The following is a 21,026-nucleotide window of genomic DNA, read 5'->3' as shown; positions in this document are numbered from 1 at the left end:
TTTCACCATGTTGACTAGGATGGTCCTGATCTCCTGACCTCGTGATCCACCCACGTTGGCCTCCCAAAGTGCTGGGATTACACGTGTGAGTCACCACACCCAGCCAAAGAACATTTTTTGAAAAATGATGTAATATTCCAAGCAGGGGCTGTTCTGGGCTGGACTGGGCTGAACTCTGCTGTTGTTTGAAGGTCATGGAGGCGGAGCAGACCAAGACCAGGAGCGAGCTGGTGCATAAGGAGACGGCAGCCAGGTACAACGCCGCCATGGGCCGCATGCGACAACTGGAGAAGAAACTCAAAAGAGCCATCAACAAGTCCAAGTAAGTCTGGACACAGCCTTCCCTGGGCCGTGCGGCTATCCTAGTCTGCATCTTCTCAGCCTTTTGTATGTCACGCACTCAAGGACCACCCTGAGTAGTCCTTTGATGTAGACCCTGGGGCCTCACCAGAGCCCCTGCTCAGGCTCTCTTGCCCCCTAATATTCTATGACCCCCCGAGGCAGAGGATGCTGAGGGGTGGGCTGCTCTAGATATGATTGAGTTAGGAAACACAGAAAAAAGCATTTCAAAGGCGCATTATTAAATGGCCCATCGGCTGGGATTTGGTAAACTCACGCTGTACCCTTGGGTCTGTGGTTGATAGTGTGGACAAGGTCCCTCAATTTATTTGTCAGTAATAGGGATGAGCTGTGTTCACAATACATGTTTCCTGTGATCAAGAGCTGATAAAACGCTGTAAGACTGGCTTTAGCAGAGTTTTCCGCCCCCCGCCATCTCTTCTCACTACAGCCCTGTATGTTTTTATACAACATTGATAATGGTGGGCAGGCACAACTGTGTACCCTCTCTTGGGGACAAGCCCCCCACTTCATTCCCAGTTCCTGGGCCTCCTAGCAAAAGGAGGAGGACTTATGATGACCTAGACTTAACAGCCAAAGGTAGACCCAGAGCGGACTGTGCAGGGCTACTGAAGGCCTGTCTTCCAGGTGTGGTCACAGCCCCAGCCAGGAGGGGCTGGGCAGTTGGAAGCTTGGCAGATGCCCAGTCCTCATGCAAGTGAGGGAATGGTGACAATTCAGTGAGGAAGAGAGCGGGGCAAGGAAGAGTTTGGTCCTCCTAGGCTCTGTACTACTCCCCAGTGCCTTCTCCCAGGCTTGACTTTTCTTTGGTTTCTGCTCACACTCTTCCAACATACATATGTACACATACGTGCAGAGGAATCGCATTTAACCATTTATTATTACACTTAATTGACTAGCGTATTTTTGTTTTGGTTTGGTTTTTGGTGTGTCAGGGGCTGATCTCTTGAGAGCTAAGTAGCAGACGTGTATACAGCATTTTTCTGCAGGGGAGGCACGAGGTGGCGAGGGTTGCTGTAGGACCTGTGCCTGCTCTGGGCAAGCCCAGGCATCATCCATATGGCAACACCCAAGAAGGCTGAGGAGCAGCCTTTGATGCTGCTTCCTTTGGTGTGAATATGGTGGGTCTTTTCTCAAGACCACGAACTCCCACTGCACACACATCACATATCATCCATTAACCTGTTTAAGAAAATAAATCTTGTGATTGTACTTTGCCAGCCTTCTCAGACTCCGAGAAGAGTACAGGGACAGATCATAGTCTTGGGCGGCTCCTGTCTGCCCAAAGGATAAAATGTACATCTGTGCATTCCATGGAGTGGCTTCCAGGCCACCTCCATGCCCACCCTGCGTTTCCAGCCACACTCCCTTGCATGGATGCTCGTGTTGCTTTTGCTGGGACATCTTCCCTGTGCCCTCCGATGCCCATTCACACACATACTCCTCACCTTGTGCTCCTGTCTGCTCCTTTGGGTCACGAGAGAACTTATACACCCTACTCTCTCCCCAAGTTTCAGGATTTTCATACCTACCAATGGCAGTCCTGTGTCCTTGTCATCCATCTGGATCCTCAGGATGCAGGACTTGAGAGCTTCATGGAGGCTGAACAGCTCAAGAATAAAGCAATGATCTACTCTTAATGTTCAGGCACCAAAGTTCCTAAAAAAGAGCCAAGCTCTTTTGGCTGACCCAGAACCAAGAGAACTGCTAGGATACTGGCATTTCTTGTGCCCATTATGTGGCTGAGTTGGCCAACTAACAACTCCAGTCTTTGGACAAGGTTCGGGAGGACCAACCTGAGATCCCCTCCTAGTGGTGGCCTTGCTGTGCTGTGAGGGAGGAGTGGTACTTCTCTCTCTTCCCCAGTTGACTTCAGTAGAGGAGGTTTAAGCAGCCCTTCTCCAGCCTCATCTGCTTTTCATCCCTGGGGAATCAACTTCGTTAGGAGAGTAGATCCAGGCCACCCTTACTGCTGGGTATAACCCGTGTGGCCCTGAATAGCCTTCCCACACAGGAGGAATGTGTGTGTGGGTTCCCCATGTCTTGAGATGGGCCTCCTGTCAGTATAGCACTGGGTGAGCCCAGTTGTTCTATCTGGTGTCTGTCAATCAATCTCCAAAGCTAGGAGCATCACTCACATGTGATGGCCTTGTTAGAATTTACTAAATATTGGAAGGATGACCTGGCCAGTGGTAGCTGATGCCTCTTTTTCATCTTGTGGAGTTGACTGTGGTCACTGTATTATATTACTCTGATGGTTTTCCTTCCTGTCTTCTGCAGGCCTTATTTTGAACTCAAGGCAAAGTACTACGTGCAGCTTGAGGTATGTGTAGCTTTGGGCTTTTATCACTGATGGGATTTTTCTGCACTCAAAGCTTCACTTTTCTGGGGCAGCAGAATATCAAATGGGCCACTTGCTGTAAGGGGAAAGTGGAGAGACACATGCTTTACTGAGTTTTCAGACCTCAAAATTGTCTCGGTTGGGTCTTCAGTCGTCTCTGAACCTCTGTAACTGCTGTTCAGTCACTTTCTCTGTTGTACGAGGCCAGTGGTTCTCACAGCATGCTCTTAGGACTAGCAGCACCACCATCACCTGGAGACCTGATAGACCAGGTCCCACTCTAGACCGATTGAATCAGAAACTCAGAGGTTGGAGTCCAGTGAGCTGAGTTTTAACACTCAAGGGGATTTTGATGCAAGTTCAAGTTTGAGAACCACTGTACTGGGAACCAGATGTCTAGACTGTGGGACTTGGGTGTGTTTGCCCATTTTTGCCTCCCTGATGGGGGTTTATTCCACCAGTGAGAGTTTTTGGATATCAGAGCTTGTCACCTGGATGGGATCTGGGGATGGTAGTGGCTGATTTTGTCTGGTGAATGAATAGCAGTTATAATGGTAATCAGGTCTTCAGTCATGTCTTGGAAAACTCCTTGAAGTAGAATGATGGGCAGAAAATGTACTTGAACCTGTCATTCAGAAAGCATCTTAAGGCTAACAGGGTAGTCTTCACTTAGTCTCCTGTTCTCTTGACCAGCAACTGAAAAAGACTGTGGACGACCTGCAGGCCAAACTGACCCTGGCAAAAGGCGAATACAAGATGGCCCTGAAGAACCTGGAGATGATCTCAGATGAGATCCACGAGCGGCGGCGCTCCAGTGCCATGGGGCCTCGGGGATGCGGTGTTGGGGCTGAGGGCAGCAGCACATCTGTGGAGGATCTGCCAGGGAGCAAACCTGAGCCTGATGCCATTTCTGGTAAGTCAGGGGCTCCACTGGGTACATGGGGAGATACCAGACTGTGTGATTTGTTTCCCAGGGTCCTCACTTTCTCTGGCCATCACTGAAAGGTCTCAGAGTTGGGCAGGCCTGAGGGCTGTTTCTGGTGGCTTCCCATGTTTTATGGAACACTGTGTTCATCAAGATGGTACTAAGTGTTCCTCAAAGTCAGGATTCTGTGGTCAAATAAATTGGGAACATGTTACACCTTCACTCCTCTTTGAAAGTCAAAGTACACATTAGAACATTCAAGGCTGAGAAGTCCTGCAGGAAAGAAGAGCTGTCTAAGATAGGGACTTTGGAATCAGATTTGATTCAAATCTGCCTTTACATCAGTACTAGTGCATAATGTGGGCAAGGGCCCATCTCTGTATTTCAGTTTCTTCACCTGTAAAATGGAGAGCATGATGGTATCTACTGTATACTATGCATTTTGTAGGGTGGTGGTTCAGATTACATGAATCAACCCCTGACACCCAAGAGGCACTCACTCAGTAAATGGTGGCTCTCACTGGCATCTGATCATAGAGACCTCTTTTCCCAGGGCCACTCCCTGGAAAACTGATAGAAGTTTGACTTGGTTTCTGTCATGCTCATCAAGAAACCCACCCAACACTGTCTTTGCACACTTCCTTTCTTTTCCTTACCTGTGGAATCCCTGTCGGCTCTTTCCCAAGCTCCTTCGTCAGGAGTTCTTTAATTCCTTCAACAAATATTTAAGTGCTAGGTTCAAGGTAAAGGAAACGGAAACTATTATTTGAACAACTATTATGTATGAGTTACTTTAATATATACATCATCTCAAACCCTGCATGGAGAGGATCATGATGCTTACAGAGGTAAAGTAACTTGATCAAGGTCACACAGCAAGTCTTGGAGTTAGGGATTCAATTCAGGTCTGAGCCTATTTTCTGTCCCCAACATTACAGTACTTATCATTTGTAAGAAACCTTTATGGAATGCTACAAGGCTGTTTTTAAAGAGAAGAGGGGAAAGTTCTAATAAGGAGTGGGATTGTGGGCAGGCTGAGGGAAAACCGCTAAAGGCCAAAGAGGCTTTGAAGCCATGGGAATAACATGTGTCTGCGCCTTGTTATTTTGGTCTACCAAATAATGTGGCTACAGAGCATTGTAAAGGATTTCTGTTCTTTTGCAGAAAATGGTGATGTGGGTAGACTTTGAGTGTGTTCTTTATGAGATCAGAAGTTACCTGGAAGATAACAAAGGTCCCAGCAGATACTCCATGCTGGCCTGTTTCTTCTAGCAGCTCTTGCTTCTATTGCCCTAAGAAAGAAGCCCGAGTCCAGCTGGCTTTGTTTGGGATATGTTACAGAGGACCAGAACCTCTTCCTGTGCACATGAGGATCTGTTTGGGGGACGGTGGTGGAGTAAAGGTCCTAATTTGTGGCTGAATTAATTATCCATTTTTAGGTAATGTCTGGTGACACTGATGTCTTGGCAGGGTTATAAGGTTATTGGAAGGGCGCTTAATATCCATGGGATCCAGCTGCCAGCTGCTTCCCTTCCAGCTGCTTTAGAGGCTGGCCATTCAGGCTTGGGAAGTCACATTCCTTCATTAGGCACTCAGAGGTAGAGATTCTGCAGTCCCCATACTGTGTCTAGCTGCCTGCCAGCAGCAAGCACTTGTGGTGTTTGAGGAGGTGACAGAACCCATGTGACTGGTGTTCTCTCTCAACTTAGTGGCCTCGGAGGCCTTTGAAGATGACAGCTGTAGCAACTTTGTGTCTGAAGATGACTCGGAAACCCAGTCTGTGTCCAGCTTTAGTTCAGGACCAACAAGCCCGTCTGAGATGCCTGACCAGTTCCCTGCGGTTGTGAGGCCTGGCAGCCTGGATCTGCCCAGCCCTGTGTCCCTGTCAGAGTTTGGGATGATGTTCCCAGTGTTGGGCCCTCGAAGTGAATGCAGCGGGGCCTCCTCCCCTGAATGTGAAGTAGAACGAGGTGAGTAGCAGCCTTCTCACCCTGTCCCAGATGCCGCACTGCCTCTGTAGCCTGACTGTTGTGCCGTTCCATACCTCTGCCAGGTCTCAGGGACCCCATGCTGCATTACCAGGTCTCTGTGGTTGCGTTGTCAGTATTGATTACTGAGGTTGTTTCCAAGTGCTGTTCTGGGGGTCTCCTGGCTCCACTCAGCTTCTATAAAGTAGAGCTTAGGTCCTGTGTCTCACATCAGAACAGTCTCCTTGGCAAGCACATAGCAGAGAGGTTTGTTTCTCAGCTATAAAGTCAATGTGGCAAATGTCATCTCTATAGCTAAGGAATATATAAAACATCACAAGGAATAAAAGCAGTAAATGATTATGTACTGAGAACCTCTCTGATAGGCATGGTAGGCAACAGTGGGAATTCTACAGGGCTGTTAGCTGATTGGTTTGAGCTCAAGTGACTTAGAATTGTTAATACTCACTTTTGATAATCTTTGTATTTCTACAGGGGACAGGGCAGAAGGGGCAGAGAATAAAACAAGTGACAAAGCCAACAACAACCGGGGCCTCAGCAATAGCAGTGGCGGTGGCGGCAGCAGTAAGAGCCAAAGCAACACCTCCCCTGAGGGCCAGGCCTTGGAGAACCGGATGAAGCAGCTCTCCCTCCAGTGCTCAAAGGGAAGAGATGGAATTATTGCTGACATAAAAATGGTGCAGATTGGCTGATTCATCGTGGGCCCTGGCCCATGTGCATATCAACATTTATACATGGAACTGGAGAACATTGTGCCAATAATCATTTAATATATGCCAAATCTTACACGTCTACTCTAAACTGCTCTAATGAAGTTTCAGTGACCTTGAGGGCTAAAGATTGTTCTTCTGGGTAAGAGCTCTTGGGCTGGTTTTCCAGAGCAGAGTTGTTGCTGCGGGTAGACTGTGACCAGGTTCACAGCCTTTGTGGAACATTCCGTGTAATGGCATTGTGGAAGCAATAACTAGTTCCTATGAAAGAACCAGAGCTGGGAAGATGGCTGGGAAGCCAGGCCAAAGTGGGGGCAACAGCTTGCTTCTCTTTCTCTTCTCACCCTTCAGTTTGTATGGGAAAATGGAGATGTCCTCTCCACTTTATTCCATGATATCTAAACGAAAAAGAAAACCCACACACAAAGCAAAAACTCAAGTATTAAGAGCACATATTTTTGACCCAGTGGAGGCTTAAAAAAAAAAAATCCAAGAACACAATTCATGTTCACCGCCTCTGGTGTTCAGAGGGGGCTTTTAAAAAAGCGTGTATTCTGGGATACCCATTGAAACCATTTTCTAGAAAGGCTACCATGAGCTGCACTTTTTGGGGTGGGAAAGGTGAATGCCAGGGGGGATGGGGGGGATGAGGGTAGGAGGGACTTACAGAAGGGGATTTGTGGCTGTGGGGGAGAAGGTTCTACAGCATAAGCCTTATCCTGCCAGCCAAGGGGATTTATTCTAAGAGAAGTGCATGTGAAGAATGGTTGCCACTGTTATTAGATTGACAAGATGTTAATTTCTCTGTAGGTTGTAACGTTAAAAATAAATGAAATTATTTAAGGGTTATGCTGCACTAGTATTCCTTAGAGGAAACTGTTCTTTAAAGTTAGGAAAGGGAGTAGGCAGGCATGTGTTGGCAAAGGCTGTTAATAGTAGTAAGTGTTAAGACTGCTTTTCTTTAATGTTTTCATGGTAATGCATATTTAGAGCACTGTATTTATTTTTGTCTTGTTAAGAAAATTTAGCATTTCTAAAAGAAAAAAGCAGCCCTCTTTCAAACTGTTAATTCTGTCACAGCCTGTATATTTTAGTCATTTGTAAATCTCTTCATACAATAGTGACTTCTTTTTTGACTGATACAGTATCTTAATTACAAGGTTATTTTGTACTTGTCTTAATACACTGAGTGTAATAAAAACAGCTTGAGAAAAGTTTCTACTTTCTGTGACTTCAAATAACTCCTAGTATTGCCCAAATCTTCTAGGCAACCCTTCTGCCATAAGGAAGAGCATGGAGTGCTGTGCTCACCAGTCATCATTTTCAATTAAGGTCATGAATAGTAATAATTTAAGCCTTGATTACCAAGGTTTGAATTCTACTTTTGCTGCTACTAAAGCTGCGGGCAGTCAGGAAACACAGTGGCAGATAAGTAAAATAAAGACGAGGTGGCGACGCTGGAGGAGTGGGCCTCGGCTGCACACTGCATGCAGTCTCCTAGGAAGCTTAAGTGTTGCTGTCAGCTCTCATCCCCAGAGAATTATTTAATTAACTGGGGGGTACACTTGGGCATTACTTTTAAAAGCTCCCCGAGGGAATTCAAATGTGCATTCAGAGTTGAGAATCAGATGGATCCTTTCTCTGTGGAAATGTTACAATGCTGAACTCTTAATCTGCGTTTCATTATTAAAGCATGCTGTGGAGAAAAAGTTCTTGGTTGGCCAGTCATGAGGTTTAAGTTTCAGAAATAACCCTTTGCAGTATCAAAAGGTGTTTTACCTAGAAGTTAATATTTCACCTAGGAAAGTTCATAGAAGTCCCTTGTGCTATTTAAGAACATTAAACAGCCGGCCAGGCCCGAGGGTTCATGCCTGTAATCACAGCACTTTGGGAGGCTGAGGTTGGTGGATCACTTGAGCCCAGGAGTTTCAGACCAGCCTGGGCAACATGGTGAAACCCAGTTTCTACCAAGAATACAAAAATTGGCCAGTCTTGTAATTTGGTCTCAAACAAGAACACTTAACAGCATACCTGAATTTGACTAATGACCTTCAGGGTTCATTCAGTTCTCATAAAATCTCCTCACACCCTTTAACCTGTAGTAAAGACACTGAGACTTGCTTGACTTACCATTAGCAAAAACTTCCCTGCAATTGAGGCAATTCTTTTTCCGCCTAGAAAAAACACCATCTGGAAAATAGCCCAAACTAGGATAAAGTTTTTACAGCAGAGTCAAGTTATACAATCCAATAACTAGAAATTTCTAAGTACTTGCAGAGAAGGAAAGTGGGATGGAATTTTCTAACATTGGGGCTTTCTTTCCCTTGTCTTTACAAAAAAGACAAAGCCTAGGCAGTCAGTAGCACTAGAGTATTCCTTATTTGGGCATTAAAACTCTCTCGTTTCCTGCCTCAATCCCCTTTCCCATCAGCCTACCTGTCTTCTACACCAGAAAGGGATGCAGACCACCTTTTGACCAGGGCTCCCTTGTCACACTATCACCTAGTCAAATCTCTAGTTTTACGTAGTCTGCCCCCACTGCTGTCACTGTGGCCTCTTTATCTCTACCACATTTGACATTTAATTATACTCTTCTGGGAATTCTGTTCATTAGGCTTCTTAAATCCCCCTCCAACCCCCTTGTTTTCTTGTATCTCCTGTTAGTCTATGTATTTTTTTCTAAAAATTAGAAATACTTTCTAAAAAGCTTCCCCCAAATCAGTTCTTAACCATCTTTAGTTCACATGTGACTCCTGACTTTTTGGGTGATCTTGCTTACTACGCCACATTGATTCCAGATCTGGATTTTCTGGGCAATTTAATGTGTCAAAACTTACCTTCAGTGAAGCTATGAGCATCTGTCCATGTGCTGAATTAGAAACCTGAGTCATCCTCTCTAACAACTCCTGACTAGTCTGTCTGTTACTTAGAACCTCTGAGGGGCCTGGATTGTTTTTCCTCCCTCTATAACAGGTCTGGATCTTGTCCCTCCCTCGACTAGATGGCTGTGTCTGTGGGTGTCATTAGACACACAAAGCAGCTCGATCAGGGCTCAGGGAAGAAGGCTTGTAAACCTGGGGCAAATACCTTAATCTCTTAGGCTTCTTTTCTCAATTGTAAGAAGTACAAATAATAGTATCTATACTTTATTTCAGCTATTGGGAAGAGTAAAAAGAAAAATATACACATTGGGTACATAGTAAACACTCAATAATGGTCAGTAGTCTGTCTTTTGAAGCCTTTCCTTCAAGGTCCAAGTTAAAGTATCAATTCTTCAAGTACAATTTTTTATATTGGTCCAGCCAAAATTAATCTTTCCCTTATTCATACACTGGTGGCATGTTTTTAGAGTTCTATTATAGAAATATCAGTGCCACAGTTAAGTTGTTCATATATAGGTCTCTTCTAATACATTTGATGGATTAGGTTTTCAGTTTGCATCCTGTACAAGATCTTTACCACAACAGGTTCAAATCATGTGTTTATAATATAGTTCTTATGTTCTGGATTTTTTCTTTTTAAAGAGTAACAGAAAACTAGTTAAATTAGTCCACCTAAAATTAATAGGCTAAAACTGAAAGCATGAAGTATTTACCAAAATGAAATCTCATTAGTGTAATAATCTACCACTATTCTGTAAAAGAACAGATTTTTGTTGAAATATATATTTTCATGCAAATAATCTATCCTCATTTAGAAACATGACAGATGAAATCTTTGAATAAATCTAAGTTAAACTATGCAATATCCATAAGTATAAACATTTTATTTCAATTTAAGGTAGTAGCAATACAAAATAAGTTCTGACAATTATAAAGTAGAGACAATGAAAAATCCCACCCTATTTTTAGAATTTTAAAATATTGAGCATCATTCTATCCTGATGGGTTTTTATGTAAACTGGGAATTTACATGACACCAGTATCTTGGCAACTCACTTTTTCTGAATGCTACATATCCCAATCACCATATATTAAATTCTCTATTTTCTTCAAAGTGCCACTCCCACAAGAGCACTGAACGATACAGCCATTTAAAAAAAGACGATACAAACTAAATTGTAATGTCTTCAATATCTCAATTACTATTTTTTAAAAATAAAAACCGCAGTAGCAAATTTCTCTAAGTTCTTGCTACATGATTGAATGGGAGATAATCTCAACAATTTTCGTTCTTAGGCATGAGCATCTTCATGCTAAGGTAGTCTATATTTAAAAGCTTTATTCTTTCATAACAACTGGGCAACATTTTAAAATAATAAATAATGCAAAATTAAAATCAATTATGGTGGCACAATTCATTTGGTAAGCAGTTGCCCAAGATGTATAGTAGAATCAAGCAGGTTTAATGTCCACATGCTCTGCAAAAAAGGGAAACAATGGAAATATTTCAGTATACTAATCTAGCCCACTATTCCACTCAAGGAATCTATATCCTTTTTCTCATCTGGTCTCAGTTCCTTTATCCTCTTAGCAAAGGCATCTCACAGTGATGACTAAGTCTAATCTTAATCATATGCAGTTTTTATACAAAATGGCCCCTAAAATGCTAGCCAACTCTATATACACAAAACCATGTAAACGGTACCTCTAGGTGATTTAGGTAATTCTGACTATATACAGTTCTTACCAAACACCCTGACAAGCACCAGATTCCGCTTTAATGTGTTTTTAGATATTTAATTTCATTCTGATTGTTCTGCTTACTGTCCTGAAGATTTGTGTCCTTATTTGAAGAACTGATGTTTGGTTAAATATAAAAGCCAGTAACTTGAGATTTCTCCATCACTGAAGTTGTGTGATCTTGATGGGGATAATGCTATTAAAGTCCAAGAAGAAAGGTCCTTCTTGTTTAGGCAAAAAGGTACTAGGAATGATATTGAAGATCCCAGAAGGTATATTTTCTAATTCCAGGTAGCAAAACCCACACCTATATTTAGAGAAAATGAGAATAAAGTTTATAGAAGATGATGCCACAAAAAGTAAAGTATAAAATAGATACAACAAAAATGCCAACATTACCTATAGTCACCACTAGATTTCCTCAGAAAGCCATGGGGACCAGGATCTCCTACAGTAGAAACGGTTACAACCTCAAATCCAACGCTATATTGCCTAGCATTTAAAATGAACAGAATTATTGTATTAATATATAGTCTCAAACATGTGATTTAAAATAACTATATCTGAAGTGTAGATGTCATATTAATGTTTCTGAAGTTTCAGTAGAAACACATGCACTCTATTTGTGATCATGTAACACACCATTTATATATTTCAGTTGAAGCCTTAAAAATTAACACTGGATTAAACTTACTTTAAGAGAGACTGTATTTTTACCATGGGCTCCCCGGGAAATATTTTATTTTTTTGAGACGGAGTCTCGCTCTGCTGCCCAGGCTGGAGCGCAGAGGCGCAATCTTGGCTCACTGCAACCTCCGCCTCCTGGGTTCAAGTGATTCTCCTGCCTCAGCCTTCTGAGTAGCTGGGACTACAGGGGTATGCCACTGTACCTGGCTAAATTTTTTTGTAATTTTAATAGTGACAGAGTTTCATCATGTTGGCCAGGCTGGTCTCAAACTCGACCTCAGTTGATCTGCCAGCCTCAGCCTTCCAAAATACTGGGATTACAGGCGTGAGCCACTGCACCCGACTTTTTTTTTTTTTTTTTTTTCCTGAGACAGGGTCTCACTGTCACCCACGCTGGAGTACAGTGGAGCAATCATGGCTCACTGCAGCCTTGCCCTCCTGGACTTGCGATTCTCCCACCTTAGCCTCCTCAGGACCTGGGACTATGGGTATGTACCACCATATCTGGCTAATTTCTTAAATTTTTTTTTGGAGACAGGGGGTCTCCTTATGCTGCCCAGGCTGGTCTGGAATTTCTGGGCTCAAGCTATCCTCCTGCCTTGGCCTCCCAAAGTGCTGGGATTACAGCCTTGAGCCACTGTGCCTGGCCACAGGGAATAATTAAAAATACTGTCGTTGGCTGGGCGTGGTGGCTCACGCCTGTAATCCCAGCACTTTGGGAGGCAGAGGTGGGTGGATCACAAGGTCAAGAGATCAAGACCATTCTGGCCAACACGGTGAAATCCCATCTCTACCAAAAATACGAAAATTAGCTGGGCATAGTGGTGCGCGCCTGTAGTCTCAGCTACTTGGGAGGCTGAGGCAGGAGAATCGCTTGAACCCAGCAGGCGGACGTTGCAGTGAGCCAAGATTGCACCACTGCACTCCAGCCTGGTGACAGAGTGAGACTCTGTCTCAAAAAAAAAAAAAAAAAAAAAAGAAAGAAAAAAATTGTTATTGTAACAAATGGGAAGGCCTATGGGAAAGGAAGCCCTGAAACAAAATCTGAATTTACAGAAGTATTTAGCATACGATAAACATGGCATCCCAAATCAGTAAAGAAAGATTCATTTAGATGGTGATGAGGTAACACAAAATTTAGAAAAAAACTGTTAAATTGTATTTTATGCCAAATATAAAAATATATTCATATGAATTTTTTAGATGCAAAAAAATTAAACCATAAAATAATCAGAATATGGTGAAAATTAATTTGATAATGTGGTGAAAGTTCCTGTCCACAGCAAAAGGAAACCAGAAGACAGATTTCATTATTTTAAAATGAAATGCTTTTCTATGTGGGAGAAAAATGACAATCTGAGAAAAATATCTGCAAATATGTGAAGGAGTTAATACCCTTATCTTATTCATGCTTACAATTAAAAAAAAAGATAACTCTATGGGCAAGAAACATGAATAGGCAATAAACAAACAATATTGTAACAAACATTGTTACATGTTCAATCCATCTAGAAATTAAGTACAAAAGAGCAAGTAAGTTTATTTACCTATTTCACCTATCAAACTGGTAGGGGTTTTTAAAATGACTTTCTTGTGGAAAAATAGTTTAATCCTATCTTCATATTTTGGGTTATTAACTGCTGCTGGATTAGTTTGTAAGAAAAGCAAAATTAAGCCCAATCCTATTTAGAAGGTAGTTTTGTTTTTATTTGTATTTTTTTTTTTTTTTTTTTTGGTGGTTGTTATATGAGACAGGGTCTTGCTCTGTCGACCAGGCTGGAGTGCAGTGGCATCATCTGGGATCACTGCAACCTCTGCCTCCTGGGCTCAAGCCATCCTTCCCAGCCTCTCAAGTAGCTGGGATTATACAAGCACATGCCACCATGCCTGGCTAAATTTTTCAAAAAATTTTTGCAGAAATGAGGTCTTGCCATGTTGCTCAGGCTGGTCTTGAACTCCTGAACTCGATCCTCCTGTCTTGGCCTTCCAAAGTGCTGGGATTACAGGTGTGAGCCACCATGCCCAGGCTGTATTCTCTATGTTTTTTAAACCTTTTAAAACTATGAAATATAACACTTAAGTAAAACATATATACAGCTTAATAAATCATTTGCAAAGTGAATAAACGCCTCAGCTTCCCCATCTGTCTCCTCCCTGCAAATTGATGTGAAACAGGGTTCTAATTACCCTTTTTACACATGGATACTCAATTATTCCATACCATTTATTGAAAAGACTGTCCTTTCCTGGGTAACCACCACCCAGATCAACAAATCCTCTCAGCACCACAGAATTCCCTGTATATTCCTAACTGCAACTCCTGTCCCCTCACAGAGCTTTTATAGTACTAACTCTCTCGCTCTGCTTTATAGTTTTACAACCTTAGTGTGCATCCTTAAATGACAGTCTTTTAGTTTTGCCTGTTCTTGACTTCACGGAAGTAGAATCACATGGTATATATTCTGTACATATGGCTTTTAAGACGTATCCATTATGACTTATCCATTATGTTGTGTATAGCTGTAATTTATTTCCATTGTTATATCAGGACTCTATCGTATGACTATATTATAATCGTAAATGTCAATGAACATTTGTTTCCAATTTCTGGCTATTACAATGGTTTACTGGCCATCTGGATTGCCCCCTTTATGACATGTTTTTATTTTTTAAAAACTGCAGATTTTTTTCTTATCAAAGTAGCATATTTACAAATATTTTAACATGCTCTTTGTCTTAAGAAATCTTTCCTTTCTTGAGGTTAAGACATTTCCTGCATTATCGTCTAGATGCTGTATTGTTTTGCCTTTCACATTTAGGTTTGTAATCCACCTGGAATTTTATGTGAAACAGGGTTCTAATTGCCCTTTTTACACATGGGTACTCAATTATTCCATACCATTTATTGAAAAGACTGTCCTTTCCTCACTCCACTATAATGCCATTGTTATAAATCCAATGTCCATATATGCTTAGGTTTGTTTTTAAACTTTTTTGTTACACTATGTTCATTTTTAATAGAACATCATTAATTTAAGAAAGTTACTCATCACAAACCTTGGTCCTCGTAGCTCAATCAGTAATGGCCCAGTCTTTTCTATATGGAATTGGTAGATGGGGTTATTTTTGTGAGTCTCTTGGAAATTTCCACATCCCCCAGCACTCTGACCACTCCACTTTCCATTAATCTAATAAAAACAAAGTTTCAGTGTTAACAAAATTTCATTCTTCAATTCCACTTGAAGACAAAACTCCATCTCCAAAAAAAAAAAAAAAAAAAAAAGGCAATTTTCTACTCTGTGGCTCCAACTCATCTCTCCCATTTTTATTTGCTGGTGACAGCCAGGCTGCTTTGTTACACTAATCCCTATTTTCATCTCTTAGCCGCTAATCAAGTTGTTCTTTCTACAAGGCATTTTCCATAGAATCTTCCTCTACACATCTAGCCTACCCTGCAGTTAATCTCAAATTCTACTTTTAAGGTTCATCCACACAGCCTTCTCTAACAACCAAAGTTTGCATTCATCTTCTTTCTCTGAATTTTCTTTTCACAGACGTTGCTCACTGAAGATCTTGTATTCCAACCCAAATTGAGGGCCACTTACGTTTCCCATACATTCCTGTGAAGCCTTAGAATGTCTTTATTTCATAATAAATTGCTAGATATAAAGAATAAAATGAGAGAAATGGGAAAGCGAATTTAAAAATTCTAAAAGAATGCAGAGATTATAACCAAATGAATCTTCTCACCCGTTTTGATAAGGTGTATGGTGAAGGAATCTTTGAAAAAGTAAAACTGCATGCTGAGTATACCTAGATTAAAAAAAAGACTGTATTGATAAATTTTACACTTACAAGAACATCAAAGTGATACATGAATATACTGGAAGACTAAAAAAATCAGTTGGCATATACAAGTCATGATTCTACAGGCAGCCTAGTATTAGGTCAGGTTTAATGAGCTGGGAACTGAGAAGCTAGGGGTGTGGTCTTGGCTTTCTCTGCTACTAACTGTGTATGACTTAGGACAAATTACAATTTTTCCAGGCCGTGGCTTCTGCATCTGAAAAATGAAGCAGTGGCAGCAGCTCCCAATGTCCCTTTCATCACTAAAAATCTACTCAAATTGAGCTGCTTATCTAGAGCAAACAAATCTATATAGAAGAAAATTACAATGACCTTCCCAACTAGATCAGAGCAGTATGTTTCTAGTGACTGATTCACTTTCACTAAGTTCAAAGTCTTCTTCAAGTCAATAAAAATATTAAACAGGCTAAATAAGTTTTTATTGCTTGCTTTAAAATGAAATGTATTGGCTGGGTGCAGTGGCTGACACCAGTAATCCCAGCACTTTGGGAGGCCAAGGTGGGTGAATCACTTGAGGTTAGGAGTTCGAGATCAGCCTGGCCAACATGGTGACATCCCATCTCTACAAAAAATACAATAGTTGGGCGTGGTGGCAGCACCTGTAGTCCCAGCTACCCAGGAGGCTGAGGCAGGAGAATTACTTGAGCCCGGGAGGTGGAGGCTGCAGTGAGCTGAGATTGCACTAATGCACTCACTCCAGCCTGGGTGACAGAGCAAGACTCTGTCTCAAAAAAAAGAAAGAAAAAGAAATGTATTAGTTCAACATACTATATTACCGTGGGGCTAAACTATTACTATGAAAATAAAAATGTTCTTTCAGAATAAAAACATTTCTTTTCAAATGTATTATTTTCTACAGAAAGCGTAATTTACTATTAAGCACAAAAATAGAGAGCAATACATTTTCAGAAATAAACTTTCTCCAGATAATCCCACTTACAAAGCAGAGCACATTATGTCTTTATATTACTGTGTTTTGTCACTGTGTGTTGGTTTTACTTACCCGAACTGTGTAATGGATTGTGTTCTGTTTTTCATATTGAGAAACCACTAATGTAAAGGTATGGGTGCCAGGTGTGGTCAGCTTTATCTTAGTCAAATAATGAGGGCTGTTAATTCGAATTCCATCAATGTATGGAGGTGGGTCAGCTGCAAACAAACAAGTAGGCTTAGAGAAAAGGAGACTTTTCTTTCTTTAGTTTTTGAAGTTTTATGGTTGATGTAGGAAAAATAATTACTTGGATGGACATCTCCTTAACTGATTCTCTCCTTAAAACATAATGATATTAGTGAATTATAATTTCACTTGAAACCTTTAAAATTAAACAGTTCCTAATAAGCAAAAATAATCTTTTTGAATACTTTCAATGAGATATAACAGTACTTGCTATTTGCTCTGTTGCATTTCAGTAATTCCTACTATTTGTTCTGTGTTGCATTTTTCTCCCATAGAGGATTTTAAACTCAGGATTTTTTTTTTCTTTTGAGATGAAATCAAAAATAATACAAAGAAGTATGTAAAAATATATATTCCCCACTACTCAGGTTTAAATTAACTTTTTTTTTGGTCATTCTAGCTTTTTCATAAAACAATGTCTCTTTTAACTATGACCCTTATCTTATTCCCTTCTACTGATGGATTTGGTGAACATCTTTTTAGACTTGAATACAAATGTACCCACTCCTAAAAGTGAATGAACAAATAACTGTTTCTGGTATAAGTGTATATATAAAATAGTGTATGTCTTATATCTTTCATTTTTCACTCAACATTTTAAAAAGAGCTACGTTGTTCTACACAGATAGTTTATTTCTTATAACTGCCTGTATAATATTCCATCACATGAATATGACATTTTATCTACACCCCCAACTAGTTTAGAAAATCTGGATATTCGGATTGTTTTCAATATTTTGTTATTACAAAGAATGCTGCCTATTTTTCTTTGATAGTCCCATCAGTCAAGCCTGATACAATAAAATTTTATGCATGTCAATTACTACATGTTAAGATCGATGGTCTCAGCTTATTTAGGAACGCTGAATATTTATAATGGGACCTATCAGAAAAACTAAACATTTTAGTATCTCAAATAAGTCATAAGTCTCTAATGATTAGGGGTGGTGTGATCTAGTGAGAAGAGTAAAGAATTGGCACATATGTGGAATGTGAACAAGATTTTTAACCTTTTCATGTTTCAGTTTACTCTTCTGTCAAATGGGGAACAAGGCCTGTCCTATTTACTGCAGAGTGTTGTAATTAAAATAAAATGATAAACATGAAAGTATTCTGAAAAGGCACAATCACTCTACATAAGATGGAGCATTATTTTAAAAAAAGGAAAGCTTGGCTAGTTTAACTTGACAGTTGTCACTGGACCTACTATGTGCCATGCCCATTCCAGTACCTAGGGATACTGACTAGTATGACTCAGTGCCTGCCACCAACACAGTGTAATAGGGAAGAATGCCATACTTCCCTACGATTAAACAGAGTAAGGCTTAAACCACTTCTGATCACATCTTCCCATCACTGCCCATTTCTCTGCACAACTTTCTTGCAAGAACTGTCAACAATTGCTTCCTTACATCATAGTCTCTTTTAAAACCAATCCAATTGGGCTTCTATCCCCACCTCTCCACTAAGCCTGTTTTTATCAAGGTCAACAATGACTGCCACAATGCTAAATCCAATAGTTTCTTCTCTTTAATTTTTATTTTAGGTTTGGGGGTACACGTGAATGTTACAAAGGTAAACATGTGTCATGGGGGTTTGTTGTACATATTATTTCATCACCTGGGTATTAAGCCAGGACTCAATAGTTATCGTTTCTATTCTTCTCCCTCCTCCCACCCTCCCCCTACTTCAAGTAGACCTCACTGTCTGTTGTTTCCTTCGTGTTCATAAGTTCTTATCATCTAGTTCCCACAATAGTTTCTTCTCTCACCTAATCTCATTTTATTTCTCAAACATCAATAGATGCAGTTGTCCTTTCTTTCTCTCTTGAAAAATGTTCTTTGCTTTGGTTATGTGAAACCTCACTGTTTCATCAAGCCCTCTGTTCGAATTCTTTTGTGGTACCTTTTCCTCTGCTCAACCTCAAGGTGTCTGAGAGTCCAAGGTCAGATCCTGCGTGTTAATCTCTGTACCCACCACTCTCTTCACAGGTGATTTATACAGTACCATCTTCAAATTCCATCTATATGCTCCTGACTCCCCTATCTGTATCTCTACCCTTACTCCAGAACTCGATTCAAAAATCCAACGGCCTAACTGGCATCTCCATTTGGAGCCAGGACATGCCATTTTCCTGATTATGACAAGCCAAAGACCCTCCGAACCCCTTCCGGTGGTGTACAGAACCTCATGTGATCTGACTTCTGCAAATCTTTGACCTCTTTTGATACCACACCTACCCAGGCAATTGGCCTGTTCTCTGTTCCAAAAAGACACCATCTTTTCTCACTGTAAGGTCCTTGTACTTGCTGTTCCTTCTGCCTGTACTGTTTTTCCCTTGATTTCTTTGCATAACTGGTTCCTTTTTTGTTATTCATAGCTCTTCTCATCCCCGCTCAAAGAGATCTTTTATGACCACCCACCAAAAGCAACCAACCCACTCACTCACATATCCCTTTTTTACACATGTGTATCAATACTTGATGTTTTGCTTATTAACTGTCTCCCCAACTAGAACATAAGCTCTATGAAAACAATCCTGTTTAGTTCATCACTATTCTCCACAGCCTTAGGACAGTTTATCTCACTAAGTGATACACATTTTTTAAAAATGTGAAAGCAAAGTGGTTTCAATACAATGTGTTAAATATCTCAGGTGCCCAGTGGAAGGAATGGTATTTGGGCTGGACCTTAACTACGTGCATGAAGCCGAATAGGGAGACAGGAATATGTGGGTAAAAGGTGGGAGGAGAGATTCTTGAGAGAAGAAACCATGTGAAAAAAGGCAACAAAGGCACGGGGTATTCTGGAGTAGCAACTATCTCAACTGTGAGAAGCTGGGGCATGAAATAAAGGCGGGCAGGTAGATTAAGGCCGGAATATAAAAAGCCTTATATATCATGCTAAAGAGCTTAGATTTTATCCAGGAGTTCAGGGAAAACTACAGAATACATTTGATTAGAGTAAAAGACATCACTTAAGTTTCAGAAATAAAATTCTGACAGCCATGTGTGAGAATATGGAAATCCCCCCCTTGGAGTCTCTAAATTAAATCAAAACAAAACACAGAACAGTGTAAATACCCATCTGCTTGAGTGGTTTCTATGAGTCTATCAACATAATTATTTCTCTATATTATCTACATAAAATGTGTCATTTTTCAACTTAATCATATAAATACAATCTTATGTATGTTTATTTTAATGTTTGCTGGGCTACTAAACATACCTGGGTAATAAACTTTTTTCCCATCAGTCTTGTATACAACCATTGTGATAAATTCTCGATTATTCGCAAAATCATCCTAAAATCACAAAGAATCCAATGTGGTTAGAAAATGGGTTGAAAATGCTATTTATTTTCTTTTTAAATCTCTCCACAAAAAATGCTCTTTAAAGTTAAAATACCTCTAATTTTAAGAGCATTTTTCTCAGCTATTTAGTGCTATAAGAAACATTGTTTTTCTGAATTAAATTGTCATTTTAACAGATGACCACAATGTATGAAGTAATATAGTAAATAAGATTCGGAGGCTATTAAGATTATGGTTAACCTTTACAGAATCAAAACTAATGATTTAACATTTCCAAATTCCCTTCAGCATATTTCAATGTTAATATTAAGATGTAAACTATACATGATCAACCCCCAAACCCTCACTTTTAAAAAGCATAAATTCCCTCACAGTTTTCTTCAGAGATGACTTTTGAACAAGATTTAAGTGTATAATTATAAAATACAAATTTCCTTACAGGAAAATATTCATTTGTCAGAGAAAACACTATTCTCTGGGCACCTATGTAAATTAAACAGGCTGGTGTTTACGTATGTCTTTCACAATGTTCTAACTATATTAAAAAATTTCTGTATGGGATATCATTAGAAGGGTATCAGTACCTTGTCTGTTATGTGTCTACTAAGCAAAACCCAAACTGCAGCGCCCCCCTGTGGACACTGCACCTCCAGTTTGTACTGGGGGTTGTTGGCCAGGCTATAGGCATCTTTCACAGGTCCTTGCTTAGCATCCCAAGTACTAAAAGATAAAGTCAACAAAGAAGGTTGTAATTAAATTTCTCATAGAGCTAAAATATAACACTATTTCAAAAAGTGAATTAAGCTATCTGAGTTTTTGGTTTTGTTTTACTGTTTTTAAATTTTTTGGCACAACCAGGAAGCATGGAAAGAAAACAACTATTAACAAGATAGTCAGTGTGGGCATGACAAAAAGAGATGGAATGCTAGTCTTCCTAAATTAACCATTCTGTTTTTTATTTATTTTTGTGAGACAGAGTCTTGCTCTGTTGTCCAGGCTGGAGTGCAGTGGCGTGATCTTGGCTCACTGCAACCTC

The 21,026-nt window shown here is 40.5% G+C and overlaps 2 protein-coding genes across 3 annotated transcripts in view; one reads left to right on the top strand and one right to left on the bottom strand.

Annotated features, from left to right (window-relative positions):
• Positions 1-7,538, top strand: part of SH3BP5 (SH3 domain binding protein 5) — a 76,443-nt gene extending 68,905 nt beyond the window's left edge. The window contains exons 5-9 of the mRNA XM_008009177.3: positions 192-322; positions 2,641-2,683; positions 3,395-3,614; positions 5,336-5,596; positions 6,089-7,538. Of these exons, the coding sequence (XP_008007368.2) occupies positions 192-322; positions 2,641-2,683; positions 3,395-3,614; positions 5,336-5,596; positions 6,089-6,306 (873 nt within the window). The 3' untranslated portion in view covers positions 6,307-7,538. The remainder of the gene's footprint in view (positions 1-191; positions 323-2,640; positions 2,684-3,394; positions 3,615-5,335; positions 5,597-6,088) is intronic.
• A 1,919-nt stretch (positions 7,539-9,457) lies between these two features.
• CAPN7 (calpain 7) overlaps positions 9,458-21,026 on the bottom strand; it is a 46,511-nt gene continuing 34,942 nt past the window's right edge. Inside the window, exons 15-21 of one of the 2 annotated variants that reach the window (XM_008009175.3) lie at positions 20,575-20,710; positions 19,906-19,981; positions 16,504-16,649; positions 15,384-15,446; positions 14,691-14,821; positions 11,346-11,438; positions 9,458-11,253 (exon numbers count right to left, since the gene is read on the bottom strand). In XM_008009175.3, the coding sequence (XP_008007366.1) occupies positions 11,109-11,253; positions 11,346-11,438; positions 14,691-14,821; positions 15,384-15,446; positions 16,504-16,649; positions 19,906-19,981; positions 20,575-20,710 (790 nt within the window). In that variant the 3' untranslated portion in view covers positions 9,458-11,108. The remainder of the gene's footprint in view (positions 11,254-11,345; positions 11,439-14,690; positions 14,822-15,383; positions 15,447-16,503; positions 16,650-19,905; positions 19,982-20,574; positions 20,711-21,026) is intronic. The other variant, XM_008009176.3, reaches the window with a different exon arrangement.

Source organism: Chlorocebus sabaeus, chromosome 15, assembly GCF_047675955.1.
Source record: "Chlorocebus sabaeus isolate Y175 chromosome 15, mChlSab1.0.hap1, whole genome shotgun sequence".
Taxonomy (NCBI): Eukaryota; Metazoa; Chordata; class Mammalia; order Primates; family Cercopithecidae; genus Chlorocebus; species Chlorocebus sabaeus.
The sequence above is the reverse complement of the archived record's forward strand: the minus strand, read 5'-3'. Positions and strand labels throughout refer to the sequence as shown.